Source organism: Mangifera indica, chromosome 2, assembly GCF_011075055.1.
Source record: "Mangifera indica cultivar Alphonso chromosome 2, CATAS_Mindica_2.1, whole genome shotgun sequence".
NCBI lineage: Eukaryota > Viridiplantae > Streptophyta > Magnoliopsida > Sapindales > Anacardiaceae > Mangifera > Mangifera indica.
In genome coordinates, this window is record NC_058138.1 from 17,864,906 (window position 1) to 17,879,954 (window position 15,049).

The 15,049-nt window shown below is 34.9% G+C and overlaps 5 protein-coding genes and 1 non-coding gene across 9 annotated transcripts; 5 read left to right on the forward strand and 1 right to left on the reverse strand.

Moving 5' to 3' along the window:
* Nucleotides 1-1,144: 1,144 nt before the first annotated feature.
* On the forward strand, nt 1,145-1,216 carry TRNAH-GUG. The gene has a single exon. It is a non-coding gene; the product is annotated as a tRNA-His (tRNA).
* A 115-nt stretch (nt 1,217-1,331) lies between these two features.
* Nucleotides 1,332-3,759, forward strand: LOC123208406 (glutelin type-D 1-like). The gene is made up of 3 exons (XM_044625898.1): nt 1,332-2,058; nt 2,618-3,338; nt 3,416-3,759. Exons 1-3 carry the CDS (start codon nt 1,863-1,865, stop codon nt 3,567-3,569), a joined length of 1,071 nt encoding a protein of 356 aa, XP_044481833.1. The 5' UTR covers nt 1,332-1,862; the 3' UTR covers nt 3,570-3,759.
* A 148-nt stretch (nt 3,760-3,907) lies between these two features.
* LOC123208407 (DNA repair protein RAD51 homolog 4-like) lies at nt 3,908-8,204 on the forward strand. Of its 4 annotated transcripts, none has more exons than XM_044625900.1 (10): nt 3,908-4,239; nt 4,807-4,886; nt 4,993-5,108; nt 5,198-5,279; nt 5,651-5,785; nt 5,870-5,908; nt 6,070-6,160; nt 7,050-7,120; nt 7,519-7,668; nt 7,914-8,204. In XM_044625900.1, the coding sequence occupies exons 1-10, from the start codon at nt 4,152-4,154 to the stop codon at nt 7,950-7,952; spliced, it is 891 nt and encodes a 296-aa protein (XP_044481835.1). In that variant the 5' UTR covers nt 3,908-4,151; the 3' UTR covers nt 7,953-8,204. The 4 variants fall into 4 exon arrangements, with proteins under 4 accessions (XP_044481835.1, XP_044481836.1, XP_044481834.1 ...); XM_044625901.1 differs by lacking the exon at nt 5,870-5,908 and adding an exon at nt 5,960-5,983 and having other exon boundaries at nt 3,909-4,239; XM_044625899.1 differs by having other exon boundaries at nt 3,910-4,239; nt 5,870-5,983.
* A 125-nt stretch (nt 8,205-8,329) lies between these two features.
* On the forward strand, nt 8,330-10,279 carry LOC123208405 (pentatricopeptide repeat-containing protein At1g07740, mitochondrial-like). The gene has a single exon (XM_044625897.1). It carries the CDS (start codon nt 8,888-8,890, stop codon nt 10,274-10,276), a length of 1,389 nt encoding a protein of 462 aa, XP_044481832.1. The 5' UTR covers nt 8,330-8,887; the 3' UTR covers nt 10,277-10,279.
* Nucleotides 10,280-10,476: 197 nt separating this feature from the next.
* Nucleotides 10,477-11,785, forward strand: LOC123208408 (dirigent protein 25-like). Its single transcript, XM_044625903.1, has one exon. It carries the CDS (start codon nt 10,746-10,748, stop codon nt 11,649-11,651), a length of 906 nt encoding a protein of 301 aa, XP_044481838.1. The 5' UTR covers nt 10,477-10,745; the 3' UTR covers nt 11,652-11,785.
* A 1,818-nt stretch (nt 11,786-13,603) lies between these two features.
* Nucleotides 13,604-14,692, reverse strand: LOC123209462 (protein SODIUM POTASSIUM ROOT DEFECTIVE 2-like). The gene is made up of 3 exons (XM_044627533.1): nt 14,227-14,692; nt 14,032-14,107; nt 13,604-13,936 (listed from the first exon to the last, which is right to left on the reverse strand). Exons 1-3 carry the CDS (start codon nt 14,635-14,637, stop codon nt 13,752-13,754), a joined length of 672 nt encoding a protein of 223 aa, XP_044483468.1. The 5' UTR covers nt 14,638-14,692; the 3' UTR covers nt 13,604-13,751.
* Between the last annotated feature and the right edge of the window lie 357 nt (nt 14,693-15,049).

Genomic DNA, 15,049 nt, shown 5'->3' on the forward strand with positions numbered 1-15,049 from the left:
GTTAATTCAACTTTCACAATCATTTTTAGAGTTGATAGCCATATCTTTGACTCATCCTTGTGTCGATTTTACTGTTTTCATCTCATTCTTTGTCGAAAAAACCTCTAATAGGTTATCTCATGTGTTGATCTCTCCCTTCCAACTTTAGTTGATATCAATTGCAACTTTCAACAACTTATCCCACTTATTCAACGTTGCATTCACCATTAATTATGCTCAGAACGATATTGATCTCCCTCTGTAACATAAATCAATCTTTATTGTATGAGTTTGACGTTTTCAATAACCTCTGTGTTTTGGCTTGATCAATGACAATGGAGAGATTTTAATTAATGATGACTGAGTTTTCAGAGATTTTATTGCAAATTGTCAAACATGTGAAGAGTTCAATATCAACGTTAATGTTAGATTTATAAGAAGTTTTTTTTTTTTTTTAAATTCAAAATTAATAAACAGTTAAATTATTTTTTTTTATCTTACACAATTTTTTTTAAAGAAATTTGATTTTGAATAAAAAAATATAATTTTTTGTATAGGTAGAATATATAATCCCGAACTGATAACCTCTCATCATTAGATAAAGTTAATTAGATATTATTATCACGAATATGTTACTAAATTATTATTATGACAAATGATAACATAAAATATAATCATCATAAAAATAACTGTCACAATATCACAAATAAATAATTTAATTTAATTAAGAGTGATGTTTTAATGAACCATGAACCCATCAATCCCCATGTTAAATTTGTAATAAATAAGTTAAATTTGCTTATTTGAAGCTAAAATTAAATTTAAAAAAATACCAGGACTAATAAACAAAATTTATTATTCTTATATACACCCTGAAAGACATGTAAACAAGCATATTACTAAAGTTTATTTAAAAAAAAAAAAAAAATTGTCGGTTTATCATTTCAGTGAAATATGAAACAATTTTTGAAAAAGATGGATTATCATTTTACACTTCTTCTTATTATTATTATTTATTCTTAAAAAATAGTCAAAAACTCTTTTATCAAGGAAAATATAATTATGGGGGACTTATCTGAAACAAAAAAATCTTAGCCAGTTAATGGTTACAGTCCACATGATCAAACGAAAACAATTTAAATGTCAGTGTAATCACCGCCGTCAGGTGGCTGTAGTTTAGTGGTTAGAATTCTACGTTGTGGCCGTAGAGACCTGGGCTCGAATCCCAGCAGCCACAGTTATTTTTTCACGTTCTAGTCATAATTGAACTGATTGATTCAATAAAGGAATTCCTGACAAAACACTAATTATCAATTAACAAATAAAAATAATACATCTCAATCCATCAAATGTGATGATTCTTATTCTAAGCAAGTCTTTTCGAATTTGGTCGCTATGATTAACTTCATTCCACTAGCCAATTGATTCTTAGCAAGTCAATTGATTTTGATTCGTAAAAGAATAAATCATGAACTTGCAAGAAAATGAGAGAAACCAAACCCACCAAGGCTCTTTTATTGGAATTGGGAATAAATATCGAATTTCTACGATTATGTTATGTACATTCATAATGTTTATCTATTTAGATTTTGATGTTTTCAAATCAAAATATTAAAATAATCTAGAAACTCCATCTGTATGGAGATCCATAATTACTCCTATTTTTTGGTATATAATTTAAATCAGTTACGATTATGGATAATACACATATTTTGCTAAGTATCTTTTGCTCTGTTGCAGTACTTATCGGTTGCAGTACAATCTCTCTGAGTTGCATATAAACCCCTTTCGTCTCTGTTTTTGACCGATCAAGGCATAACAATATCTTTGTGGGTTTTTTAATCTGATTTTGATATTGTTGGGTTAGTAATTTTTTGAGAAAAATGGATCTTGATTTAACACCCAAGTTGCCCAAGAAAATTTATGGAGGAGATGGAGGATCGTACTATGCGTGGAGCCCATCAGAGTTGCCAATGCTGCGTGAAGGGAACATTGGTGCTTCGAAACTCGGTCTTGAAAAGAATGGCCTTGCTCTTCCTTCTTACTCTGATTCCAACAAGGTCGCTTATGTTCTTCAAGGTAAATGAATTTTTCATCAGATGAGATATTTTTTATTATTCCTTAATGTGTGAGTGAACTGAGATCATTAAAATAAGGCTTGTTTAAATTTGGATTGGCTGGTTTTGTTGATTGTATTTGTCTATGTGGATTTCTGTATAAAATTTGATCCCTAACGAGTTGTGAGAGTTTTGCCTTTTTGGTCAGGCTCTAGTTAAAATATTCCTGGTGAGTCAAACCTTTTGTCAATGTTTTTTGAAAACAAATTAATTTCTCATTCATTTAACTTGTAAATAGATCTGTTGCAAGTCGATCGTCTATGTACAGGATGGTAAAAGTTTTATTCTGGATAAATCTAGTATCCTTTTTGTGGCTTTCGGGTGGCCCAGTATATCTGGATTTTCTCAAATCTCCAGGGTTTTTTTTAGTATTCCAATATAAATTCAATTACTAGATATTTTATTTGGAGATAATTTTGATTATGGTGATGCCATTGCTTTGATTGGTATTTCAATCGTAGTGAACCAGTGTGAATAATTAAACGTGCATATGATATTGTTGTGATTTACCTTTGCTTTAGGCAATGGAGTCGCTGGAATTATCCTTCCTGAAAAGGAAGAGAAGTGTATTGCAATCAAGAAGGGTGATGCTATTGCTCTTCCTTTTGGAGTTGTAACCTGGTGGTATAACAAGGAGGACACTGAATTGGTAGTTCTCTTCTTGGGTGATACCTCGAAGGCCCACAAAGCCGGTGAATTCACTGAATTCTTTCTTGCTGGTCCCAAGGGCATGTACTCTGGTTTCACTACTGAATTTGTGAGCCGAGCATGGGACTTGGATGAAAATACTGTTAAATCCCTTGTTGGAAAGCAGTCAGGTCATGGAATTGTCAAGCTTGGGGCAGGTGTTAAGATGCCTGAGCCAAAGAAGGAACATCGCGAAGGTATGGCTCTGAATTGTGAGGAAGCTCCTCTAGATGTTGACGTTAAGAATGGTGGACGGGTTGTCTTGTTGAATACTAAGAACCTTCCTTTAGTCGGGGAGATTGGCCTTGGTGCTGATCTGGTTAGGTTGGATGGAAAAGCCATGTGCTCTCCGGGTTTTTCTTGTGATTCTGCTTTGCAGGTGACTTATGTTGTGAGGGGCAGTGGCCGAGTCCAAGTTGTTGGCGCTGATGGCAAAAGGGTGTTGGAAACAACCATCAAGGCTGGTAATCTGTTCATTGTTCCAAGGTTCTTTGTTGTTTCAAAGATCGCTGACCCTGATGGCATGGCGTGGTTCTCAATCATCACCACTCCTAAGTAAGTTTTGTTCTTTCATAATCACCATGAATGTGTGTTTGTATTGTAATGTTGTTGATTGATTTTGTCCATTGCAGTCCTATATTCACAAATTTGGCTGGAAAGACATCAATATTGAAGGCTGTATCACCTGCAGTGTTAGAGGCATCTTTCAATGTAGGACCAGATTTGGAGAAAGCTCTTCGCTCCAAGAGGATGTCTGATGCAGTTTTCTTTCCTCCACCGAACTAAGCAACTTGGCTCCTTGGTTTTCAGATTAGTGTGCTCCTAATAAATCAATAAAAGATTATATGAGTTGTAGACTTAGAGGAGATTACTAGATGTGGTTTCTGTTTGAATATAAGACTCCTTCATCCCTCTCTATTGTTCTATGTTTCCTCTTCAAAATGAAATTGCTCTGTTTGGGGGGCAATTATGGTTATGTTTTTCCTTCCATTAGATAATTCTCATCCATAGTATGTGTTTTCATATGATAAATAATTGACATGCCTTTCCGTCCTACATAAAAATGAAGTGCTTAAATGTGTGACATGAAGAGCAAAAAGATTTATTTAATGAATGCAAAAGGGGATGTATCAGAAGCAATGTAAAATCGATAAAATTTTGCACAAAGTCTCTTAACAAAATTAAGCACAAATCTTCTAACACAATTTTGCACAAAAAGATACATAGATTATGTTTGTATTTTAAAATTGGGAAATAAAGAGCATCGAAAAATGCGTCTACTTTGGAGCCAGGAGATGTAGGCCTAATTTATTCCACGAGGGCTCAAACTTCAAATTCACAAAACCCAGGGCGAGGGTGACTCTGAATATGGCACCGCTGAAATCACTGGAAACAGAGTATCCAATAATAGACGCCAATTTCCAAAACTTTTGCGCTTCTCATGCCATTTTCTCAGGTCATCTTCTCCACAATTTCATTCATTTTATTCAATACCTTAGTTCACGGCTGCGCGGTAATTCAAGCTAATAAATATAATTCTATTCGGAATCTGGCATTCTGTTTTTATACAGATATGTATAATGTCAGTTATAACGCGTTTAGTTGGAATTGGATTTTTAACCTGAATCCGGTGCTGCCTTTGCTCAATTAAGTTTTGTCTTTAGTTGATTCCGTATGAAGAACTTGTAATTAATCTTTTTCCCTTTTTTTTTTTTTTGGTTTACTTTTAGGGTTTTAAAATGAAAATGAAAGTTAATAAACGTGCCTGATGGTTCCCGTGCTTTCTGTTTTATTGAAGCTACGCTATAATTCTGGCTACTGTGACAATCTATTTTAAAATTTTGAAAGAGGAGGTCAATATAGATGTTTGATGGTTTTCCTGCTTTCTGTTTAATTTAGATGTAATGTTATCAACATTGTGTTTGTTGTGCTGTTTAGTTGCTGGCACTGGAAATTATTTCTGTTGAATCTTTTTTCTTTTTCAAATGCTATTTAAACCAATTTTCATGGGGATTGAATACAGTGGAAGATTTCGTCCTACATGACCTCTATCAGTTGGCTGCATTTGCTGAGCAGCAGCCTACTTCAGAGAGATTGAAGGAGGTTGGCTTTTAGATGAAACCATTCATTATAAACTGAGCATACTTGTTTGATGGTCTTAATATATTCTGGAACAACATATGTTCTTTTAACATGTTGTAAGTTTTAGGGAATTACTCAAGTCTTCAATATAATAGATAATCTGCATCAACCATGGTTGAATGGTATGGAGTTGTTGGAAGATTATCTGCAGAATAAACATGTTTTGTCAACCGGGTTTGAAGGGTATGATGTACTAAAAACTGCTTTGTTACAGTTAATACGATGCTGTAAAGCCATTGATTTTATGATATATGCTTTCTTATTGGAATTAGGGTTGATTTGCTTCTTCAAGGTGGACTGCGTGAGGGACAATTAACAGAGCTAGTTGGCCCATCATCATCTGGCAAAACACAAGTAAGAGTTCGTTTCACTTGTGAGGCTTTGAGACTTGTGAGTTACTGCCTCAAAGTTGCGTAAAGTTAGACATTGGTGGGATCATCTGTCTCCAGAACCTGCTTTGCTAGGACCAAAACTGTGTAGTGGGGTTTTCTTAATTGATGTTTGTAATTAAAAATGATTGTGTGTCATGTTTGCAAAAAGTTCTTTTGATTTTGTTGTTCTTATCTCATTACAGAGTGCATAAGCCTAAGATATGATATCCAAATCCTGATGGAATCATAGAACATTTCATATTATGATAAAGCTTTAGATTCTTTCATCGGAACATTCTTTTTTTAATCCTCGCTATTGTTTAGAATTGATTTTGAAATTTTACTGCTCTTCAGTTTTGTCTTCAAACTGCAGCAAATGTTGCAGTCAAGAATATGGGCTATGTAGTATACTTAGATACTGGCAACTCATTTTCGGCTCAACGCATTGCACACTTTGTGGGTCAGATCACTGACTCTGCTTTTATCCAGGTTATATATTTTACCTTTTATTACCGTTCAATTGTTGGTAAGTTCATAATACTGCTCAAATTTTTTTATTTACTGTTCTTATAGGCTAAACAAAAGATTATTCAAAAAGCAATGAGTAGCATTGTACGTCCCACAGTGTTTGACATCTTCTCTATGTTTGATGTGCTATGTCAGCTTGAGTTTGATTTGAGATCTCAGGTTTCTATTATAATTAAGCACTCTGGTCTAGTATGTTTTTGATATAATTCATTGTAACTATGTTTGCAATTAAATCTTAAATCTAGATGGACAGAGGAGAGTATCGGGTGCGATTGCTTATTGTTGATTCAATCTCATCACTGATTACCCCAGTCCTTGGAGGCAGTGGTTCACAGGGTATAGATCCTTGCATGTACATCAATGTTTCTTGATATCTTGTATAATGGTTAAGTTAAATTCTTCATCTAAATTGAAGGTTAAAAAAAAACAGTTCTTTTGGAAAGAAGATGCTTAATAATTTGAATATAGCAATGTGCAAGTTTTTCAAATTGTACTTACCCAAAAAAAAAAAAGCTTTACAAATTGACATTTTAGGTTTCTTTATAATTTATTATCGGTTCATTAAGTAATATCAGATTTTGTTATTTAACCTAAGTTGGGATGGTTGAGTGATAAGATCCTTGGTTTCAAATCATGATGGATCTATAATTTTTGCTTTTAGAGGAGCCCATTCCTATAATCCTTAGGACTCTTAAATCTGATGTTAGAAGATTTTTTGTTATTAAATTATGATAGCTTTTAATAACTTAAAAAAATTTGTTACAGAAAGTGAAATTGTGCAATTGAATACCAATTTAATTTTAAATTTGGTTGCATGGATGCTAATTGTGCCCATCTTAAATTATTTGGAAAATTATGCAATATTCAAAGTCATCAAGTAAATTATTCTATCTAGGATTTGGTTAGAACAATGGAGTGAATATCCAGGTCTTTGCATTGCGATGATTCTCTGGTTGGCAGGACTTCTCAGTTAACGGACAATTTTAATTGGAGAATGACAACTTAGCCTTTATATAGATTAATTTCTCTCTCCCTCTCTCTCTCTTTTTTTTTTACTTCATTTTTTGGAGGCATTTTCATTTTTCTCTTCTGCGATTCCTTCTCATTCCTCTCCATCTCTTCTTTTTCGTCATCTTATGTATTTTAAATTACCAAGGATATTGATTCCTTCATATGAATGGATATATCATCTGCAACTAATATGCATAAAAATTTATGGGTACAGGACGGGCTTTGATGATATCTGCTGGATTTCTGCTAAAGAAGTTAGCCCATGAGCATAATCTTGCAGTATTGGTAAGATTTGCACTTGAAATAACCCAACTGTTTTCATGATTCTTTAAATGTTTTGTAACCAGTTTTGCAAATTATTTGGGTGTACAGGCATGAATAAAAGTTGTCTTTGAAGTTTTAGTTGCACAAGTTGCAAACTCTTTTCAGTAAATTTACCAAGCCAGTCAAGTCCCTTTAAAATTTTCAGAAAATAATCTCAGTCTGTAATGCAATGCTGTTTTTCTAAATTTAAACTCGATCTGTATAAAGTAAATTGTTAAGAAACATAATAGAAGAGAAGCTGCATTTCCACTTTTTTATTTAAGTACTTAATTTTACTTTTTAAAAAAACTATATGTTGAATGTAATTGTTTATACTGTTCACCAACAATGATTTAGCATCATGTCAATTTTTATTGAAGGTGACCAATCACACAGTCGGTGGTGATGGAGGTGTTCCTAAACCAGCGCTTGGAGAGAGTTGGAAGAGTGTCCCACATGTCAGGCTATTTCTCTCTCGGAACTGTGGAAGCAACATTTGCAATATGTCCATTCTAAAACACCCATCTATGGTATGATTAATTATTCTTTTATTTATTTATTTATGAGTGAATTCTATTTTCCCACCCAAGGTTTGGCCTCAAAACATTTTTGCCCACCTAAGGTATATGTCCAGCTATTCACGGGTTTATATGTATATATCTCTCATTGCTATTTCACTTTATCATTCTGCTCTTTATTTTTCTAATAAATGTTTTTTTTCTGAAATTTTAGGCACTGTTTTTTAGTGTATGATAATTTTGGATTTCTTTTTCAGGCTTCTGGCAAGGCAGCAGACTTTGTGATTGAGTTATGACTGATTACATGGTTTATAACCTGGTCATAAAGGTATAATAGGGGTAACAATAGATATCAGTGTTGTAAAAATGAACTGTTTTGGTTTTTATAAAATCAGATTTAGTTGACACTTAGCAATTATCTTTGTTCAAGTTTTCCTTCAACAATTCAACTGTGAAATTAAACTTAATTGTAGATCATCACCAAACTATTATTTGATTTTAGTTTGTAACTGGCACTAAATTCAGTGGTTAGTTTGGGTTTTTAGACACTTGGTAAAAGTGTTTATCATAATGAATTCAATATTGGTGTTGAAGTTGGTATCTATACTCTGACAGCCATTTGTTGCCCGGAATTTAAATTTGCATGTTAATTTAACAATAATGGTTGTAGAAGAAAGGGCTGATTTTTTTTTTCTTTTTCAAATATGATTTCACTCCAAACCATTTGTACTCATTCAATTCATAGAAAATAAGATCATTTTTTTCACCTCATTATGAGGGTTTCTTAAAGGCCACTGGTACATCAAGCATAACCAACAGAGTGGAGTATTGATGTCAGTTACAGCTAGTTTTGCCTTGTGTAATACAGTTTTCTTCAGATCAATATGATTTGAAGCTCAAGATCGCCTCCTTCTTGTAGTTGTATCAATATCATACAAACTACAGGAGGATTTTGTGACAAAAAACTGACTCCCATTTGAAGCAAATCGTAATGTCTAGAGTTGAACAGGAGAAATTTGGAGTTTTAAAGCTATAAAGAGATGGAGCTCAAGATGCCAATCAAAGAGAAACTGGGGAATTAAAAAATTTATATATTCTGCATTTGAGTTCCAGCCAATACCTGTAACCAAACATTAGCTAATTGTTTCTGTATTGGAAGTAAAAAAACCGGAGAAATCCTGCTCTTGAAGTTGCTACGATTGAGAAAGTTTGCCAAGGCCTTGCAATAGCCATGATCCATTCAAGATTGAAAGCTCTCAACAACCAAGCGCAAGCTCTCCTTGTCCACCGATGCAACAAGCACACTCATTCTCAACAAACCTACACCCCTGTTCGAAACAAACCCAAAACCAAAACAAAACGAAGAATTCAACAGCCACGAAAACCCATTCCATTTGTATCCGATTTGAAACAAATACATGATCCAGAGGAGGCATTGTCCTTCTTCCACGAGTACCAACAAATGGGCTATAAACATGATTACCCTTCATATGCTTCTCTTATTTACAAACTAGCGCGTGCTCGCCATTATGAAGCCGTTGAGACAATTCTTGGTTACATTCAAAATTACAGTATTCGATGCAAAGAAATCCTTTTCATTGCTTTGATTCAACATTATGGAAAGGCCCGTTTGGTTGATAAGGCCGTTCAACTTTTTCACAAAATAACTTCTTTTGATTGTGTACGTACATTACAGTCTTGGAATACATTACTTTATGTACTTATTGATAATGATAGGTTTCATGATGCCAAGGACATGTTTGACAGTTTTGATAAAATGGGTCTTCGTCCAAATTCGATTTCGTTCAATATAATGATCAACGGATGGTTACAGAAGGGTGACTGGGAAGAAGCTTGTAGAGTGTTTGATGAAATGCTTGAGAGAAAAGTTCAACCGAGTGTTGTGACTTATAATAGTCTTATTGGCTTTTTGTGTAGAAAGGGTGACGTGGAGAAAGCCAAGGGTGTGTTTAAGGACATGGTTAACAAAGGGAAATACCCTAATGCGGTTACATATGCATTGTTGATGGAAGGTTTGTGTTCTATAGATGAGTTTAAAGAAGCTAAAAAGTTGATGTTTGATATGGCATATAGAGGGTGTAAACCAAAACTTATAAATTTTGGTGTGTTGATGACTGATCTTGGTAAGAGAGGGAAGATTGATGAGGCGAAATCTTTACTTGCTGAGATGAACAAAAGGCGTTTTAAGCCAGACGTTGTGATATACAATATATTGATAAATTACCTTTGTAAGGAGGGCAGAGCAGCTGAGGGTTATAAAGTTTTTATTGAGATGCAAGTTGGAGGTTGTGAGCCAAATGCTGCTACGTATAGGATGATGGCCGATGGATTCTGTAAGATTGGGGATTTTGAGGGTGGTTTGAAGGTTTTAAATTCAATGTTAATTAGTCTGCATTGTCCTCGGTTGGAAACATTTTGTTGTTTGATTGAGGGACTGTTGAAGAGTGGAAAGATAGATGATGCTTGCTTTGTTTTGGAGGAAATGGAGAAGAGAAAGTTGAGACTTGATTTAAATGTATGGGAAGGTCTAGTTAGGGATGCTTGTGTTGGTGATGAAGGTGCTGGTGGGCTTGTGGGTGAACTTATATATGCCCATTAAGGATCATATAGGAGAAAAAATGATACTGGTATTTTTGCGGCCTTTTGGAGGCTATACTACTTGTGTATTTTAAGTTATGATCTTGATTGTGTTGCAATTGTAGGACTTCTTTGTCTGGCAGCAGATCAGAGACATGGGGTTTTAATTTAGCAGTATCAAAAACAGAGAGTTTCTCTGGCCCAACAAGAACAGGAGAATATTGAGGTGATTGATTTTATTACTATTTGTATCTAATATATGCAAAGCAGTTGTATTATTAATTAAAATCTCAAGTTCTAGCCAACTCATTAGGGAAACGCATCCACCTACTCCATTTCATCAACTCCATCTCACCACTCCCACTCCAATTCTAGGCTTTCTACTTGTATTGCACTATATATTTATATGCAAACCAACTGTCTAAATTCATCATCACCACAGCATAGAATATCTCGAATTCATTGGATTTTTCACAGCATCTCATAGTCTCATGGAAAACCGCTACTCCATCTCTGTTTTGTTTAAGCCTTTAATCTGCCTGCTGCTCTTTGCTCTCACAATCAGCTGTGCTGCCTCAGCTCGAATCCTTGATGAGGAGGAAATTCCTGTTCCCACCACTGCACCGGGTTTGCCAGCCAGTTCAGGTGGCACACCTGCTTCCAACAATGCAGCCACCGGTGCTGTAGTGTCCAATTCAGACCCCCACCATCCACTTGTTTTCTTCATGCATGACATACTTGGTGGATCAAACCCCTCGGCTACAGCTGTGACAGGTGTGGTTGCCAACCCTGCGGTGAGTGGTCAAGTCCCCTTTGCTAAGCCTAATGGTGCAAACATCCCGGTAAGCAATGGGATTCCTCTCAACAACAACAACAATGGCATTGTTAACAATAACAATGTTCCCTTCCTTACTGGCCTCAGCGGAAACACTGCTAATGTGGCGGTCCAAAACAATGGCAATAACAACAACTTTATCAATGGAGGATTTGGAGTTCCAGTCCTGAATGGAGGTCAGCTCTCTGCAGGAAGTACCCTTCAAAAGCTCATGTTTGGAACATTGACAGTGATCGATGATGAACTAACTGAAGGATATGAGCTTGGATCGGGTTTAGTTGGGAAAGCACAAGGGTTTTACGTTGCAAGTTCTGTAGATGGGAGCAGCCAGACCATGGCTTTCACAGCCATGTTTGAAAGCAGTGGCTATGCCGACAGCCTCAGCTTCTTGGGAGTCCATAGAACTGCTGTCTCAGAATCTCAGCTTGCAATTATGGGTGGAACTGGAAAGTATGTGAATGCCAAGGGATATGCAACTGTTAAGACGTTTCCAGCAAGCAACCAGCATAATACAGATGGAGTTGAGACTCTCCTAGAGATTTCTGTGTATCTTGCATATTAGTTACCAGTGTGTTATGAATTGAAAGTTACTGTTCCTTGTGTGCCAGAAAAGTCTCTGTATAAGAGATTTCAATTTCAGATATTTTTGCTTGTGAAACTGTTATAATTTTAATACAGAAGTTTCTCATTATAAGATTTTTGCTTTTTTCAATTGAAATCCGTATTTATTGGACCGGTAAACCAACCCATTATAAGAATTTTACACAACTTCATACTTGACTGCTCCAAAGTCTTTATCCTTTCACACCTGATTTTCCAATTTCACACGTTAGCATATACCACTACGGTGCAATACAATATGTAGTTCTCGTCAATCTTCTCCCTTAACACTCTTTGGAACTTGGACTTTGAGGCCGCGTGTTCTAACTGCAATATTTTTCTAATCAATTTAATCTGAAGGGTTCTTTATTTTCATCACAGAATATGGGGATTTATTACCATCTGGGTCTAATGATAGGGACATATTTTAATCTTAAAAAAACAAGGGATGTAAATATTACTTTTCAACTAAATTTGGTTATTTAGTTTCAAATAATTATACTCTTAATAAGAATTTAAACCATTTTCTTTTATGTTTGAAATGTAGCTAATATAAACAATGTTATGTGTCTATATTTTTAATATATTATATAGGTATATAGATTATGTATCATAATTTAATTGAGAGTTATTTTATTTTTAATTTAAAATAATCAAATCAGATAATAACATATTATCTTTATATCTAAATTATATATTAAAAATATATATACATAATTTTATTGAATCCATATCAATAAGGGTCGATGAGACAACTTTGGTGTTTTTGTACATGGTCATACACAGTGAATTATTCCAAGCAATTATTGTTTGATGTCTCTAAAAGGAGGTAAACCGAACAAATTGTAATTTGTATGCCTATCATAACATAACATATATAATTTTGAATATTGGCTCCTCGATCCTCTCAACATGTTGCCTATCGTTTTCTCCTTTTATCCATCTTGTTTGGTTGCATTACGCAGAGTCTTACCACGATTCAATTGCAGTGTCACATTTTGTGGTGGACTGCTGGTCACTTTCTTCACCTCGTTTTTTTGGTTAAAAACATTTTTAGACATTTATGTCTGTCAAAAGTAAAAGGGAATTATATAAAACGAGATCATGTATCCGAATTTTGATAAGAGCAGAATTCAAAGGATATTCATTTATCACAAGTTTGAAGCAAACCAAGAAAATGTAACAAAAGTGAGGGATGGATAACTTCATATGAATGAATGTCCATTGCCTTTTTGTGGTTCTTCTATTTTTAAGGACAATGGTGGCTCAAGTTGGTTAGAGTTTTGAAGATGAAGATTCAAAAAGCAGAAACATGAGAAGCATGGAAGGACATGGGCGTAGCCCCACAATTTGTAAAATTTGAAATAGACTTGCGACCAAAGCAAAAGTGTCCCTCGGTGTCATCATTTGGTTTATTGTGGGGAAGGAATGCCATCAAGACCTGGAAACTTCAATTTCCTTTTAATAAACATGCCTGCCTAACGCAAAGTTTTTGCTTGTGATTTTATCAACTTAGGTTAAATAAGTATATATTTATTACCTAAATAAACCCCCACAAATTGAAAATTGGCAGTGTAAATCCAGACATTTCCTAAACAAGAAAGAGAAAAGCGTTGAGTGTCCACCATTGACAAAGCATGTCTTCTCTTTCCACTGTTTATTACCAGCAAAACTTCTACTCAAAAAATAGTTTGAGGGATAAATGATTGAAATTTGAAATATGACAGTAAGAGTTTAAATCATCTTAGAAGACGTTTCCAAATTAAATATCTAATGTAATGGTTATGTAGTAAATCACTGAATCTAGGATTTTACTTATTTAGTATAATTGGTTTGATCTCAAATAAGGTTTTCTTGTTTGGAAAAAAGAACTTCATGGGTTTTTTATAGTTCTTTTGATTGTTAAACAACAAATTAATATTGAGATTCCAATCCCTTACATAAAACATTTTACACATTTACATTACATATTGGACGTTATTAATATTAATAAGTTGTTTAAGCATCGATCTAACACAACCTGTAAATACACAGACAGAAAGACACACCCTTCTATGTAGTTTTATTTATTGTAACTCATGTTGACCACAGGAGAGTTTGAAGATGGTGATGATGATGTTCTTGTTGAAGTTGGCCAAAGCTGCGCGCTCTTCACCTTTGAAACACTTGCAAGCACGCCTAAAGGGGTCACGTTTCCGATGATTGTCACCTTTTTTGTCGGCAAATCTATGCTGAATGATGTCACTCCTGCACACAATTTGTAGCAACAGTATAAAAATATGGTCAAGCGTAGTAACTGGTAATTAAAGACTTTGATCAGTATATGGTAATTGAGTTTTCACCTTCCATTTTTGAGATATGTTTTCTCACTTTTCCTTCACAGCCCTTGCAATGAATTGACACCCTCAAAACCACAACCTGCCGTTTGAAACATCCATAATCTACCATGAACATACAGCTGATGGAGGGCTAGTTGAAAAGATAAAACATTAAAGCAACAAAGTTGAGCGGAAGAAAGAGAGATGAAAGTATCAAACCTGGTCCGGGGACTTGGTAGTTGAAGAGGACTTAATTGAAGCAGGAGACTCATTTGAGCTTACATGCGTGGACTTTGCAGATTGATCAGCAGGAACCAATGCTGAGACAGGATCAGACTCCGATAGCCAGTCAATAAAGGGTTTATCACTTAGAAGATATCGAGACGAACCATGATTGATGTTCAGATCTTTTATGTCGGCTGCACTTTTTCGACGTAAATCACTTTGCTTAGCCGAACTACTCTTTCTGCTCTTGTCGTGATAAGGCCGAGGAATTATGGGCAATTGTGATGAACAAGGAGCATAAGGTAGTTTAGAGCTATGGGTAGGGCGGATGGAACGGTGGTTCACCATGCTAGAGCAGACGGCTGTGGAAGCAGGCGTTGAACACAAGATATCCATTCCTTTCATGGTTGGAGAAAATAAGTGTTTGCTTTAATTGAAGAAATAAATGAGAGCGATAGAAACAAACAATAAGGCCAAGTTATCTCGTTTTAAAGACGTTGGATGAGAAAAAGGCACAAAAGAAAGAAAGGACCCACCAGAAAGTTGAAAATGGCAACACTTGTGATTAATCTGGATTCTGGACCTTCAAATCAAAGTTGTGTCTCACTTTTATTAATCAAATTTGATGTTATCAACCATATATCATTATTATTAACTCATAATACCTATACCTAATTACTGAAAATCATTTCCCAATCATCATAATTTGAACTAATGTTCCATTAATTGTTTGTTATCACTTCATTTATTTCTTCGATCAATCATTAGATACGGCAATTTGGCGGCCAAATTTGGTCTTTTGGCCTATTCTTTTTTT

Bases quoted from the DNA above. Each gene is read 5' to 3' on its own strand.
- LOC123208406 (XM_044625898.1), top strand. From the start codon at position 1,863: ATGGATCTTGATTTAACACCCAAGTTGCCCAAGAAAATTTATGGAGGA. The intron at 2,059-2,617 runs GTAAATGAATTT...CCTTTGCTTTAG, and splicing joins GGTCGCTTATGTTCTTCAAG to GCAATGGAGTCGCTGGAATT. The intron at 3,339-3,415 runs GTAAGTTTTGTT...TGTCCATTGCAG, and splicing joins TCAATCATCACCACTCCTAA to TCCTATATTCACAAATTTGG.
- LOC123208407 (XM_044625899.1), top strand. From the start codon at position 4,152: ATGGCACCGCTGAAATCACTGGAAACAGAGTATCCAATAATAGACGCC. The intron at 5,984-6,069 runs GTTTCTATTATA...TCTTAAATCTAG, and splicing joins AGTTTGATTTGAGATCTCAG to ATGGACAGAGGAGAGTATCG. The intron at 6,161-7,049 runs GTATAGATCCTT...TTATGGGTACAG, and splicing joins TGGAGGCAGTGGTTCACAGG to GACGGGCTTTGATGATATCT.
- LOC123208405 (XM_044625897.1), top strand. From the start codon at position 8,888: ATGATCCATTCAAGATTGAAAGCTCTCAACAACCAAGCGCAAGCTCTC.
- LOC123208408 (XM_044625903.1), top strand. From the start codon at position 10,746: ATGGAAAACCGCTACTCCATCTCTGTTTTGTTTAAGCCTTTAATCTGC.
- LOC123209462 (XM_044627533.1), bottom strand. From the start codon at position 14,637: ATGAAAGGAATGGATATCTTGTGTTCAACGCCTGCTTCCACAGCCGTC. The intron at 14,108-14,226 runs GTTTGATACTTT...TTCAAACGGCAG, and splicing joins CTACCAAGTCCCCGGACCAG to GTTGTGGTTTTGAGGGTGTC. The intron at 13,937-14,031 runs GTGAAAACTCAA...AATTGTGTGCAG, and splicing joins ACATATCTCAAAAATGGAAG to GAGTGACATCATTCAGCATA.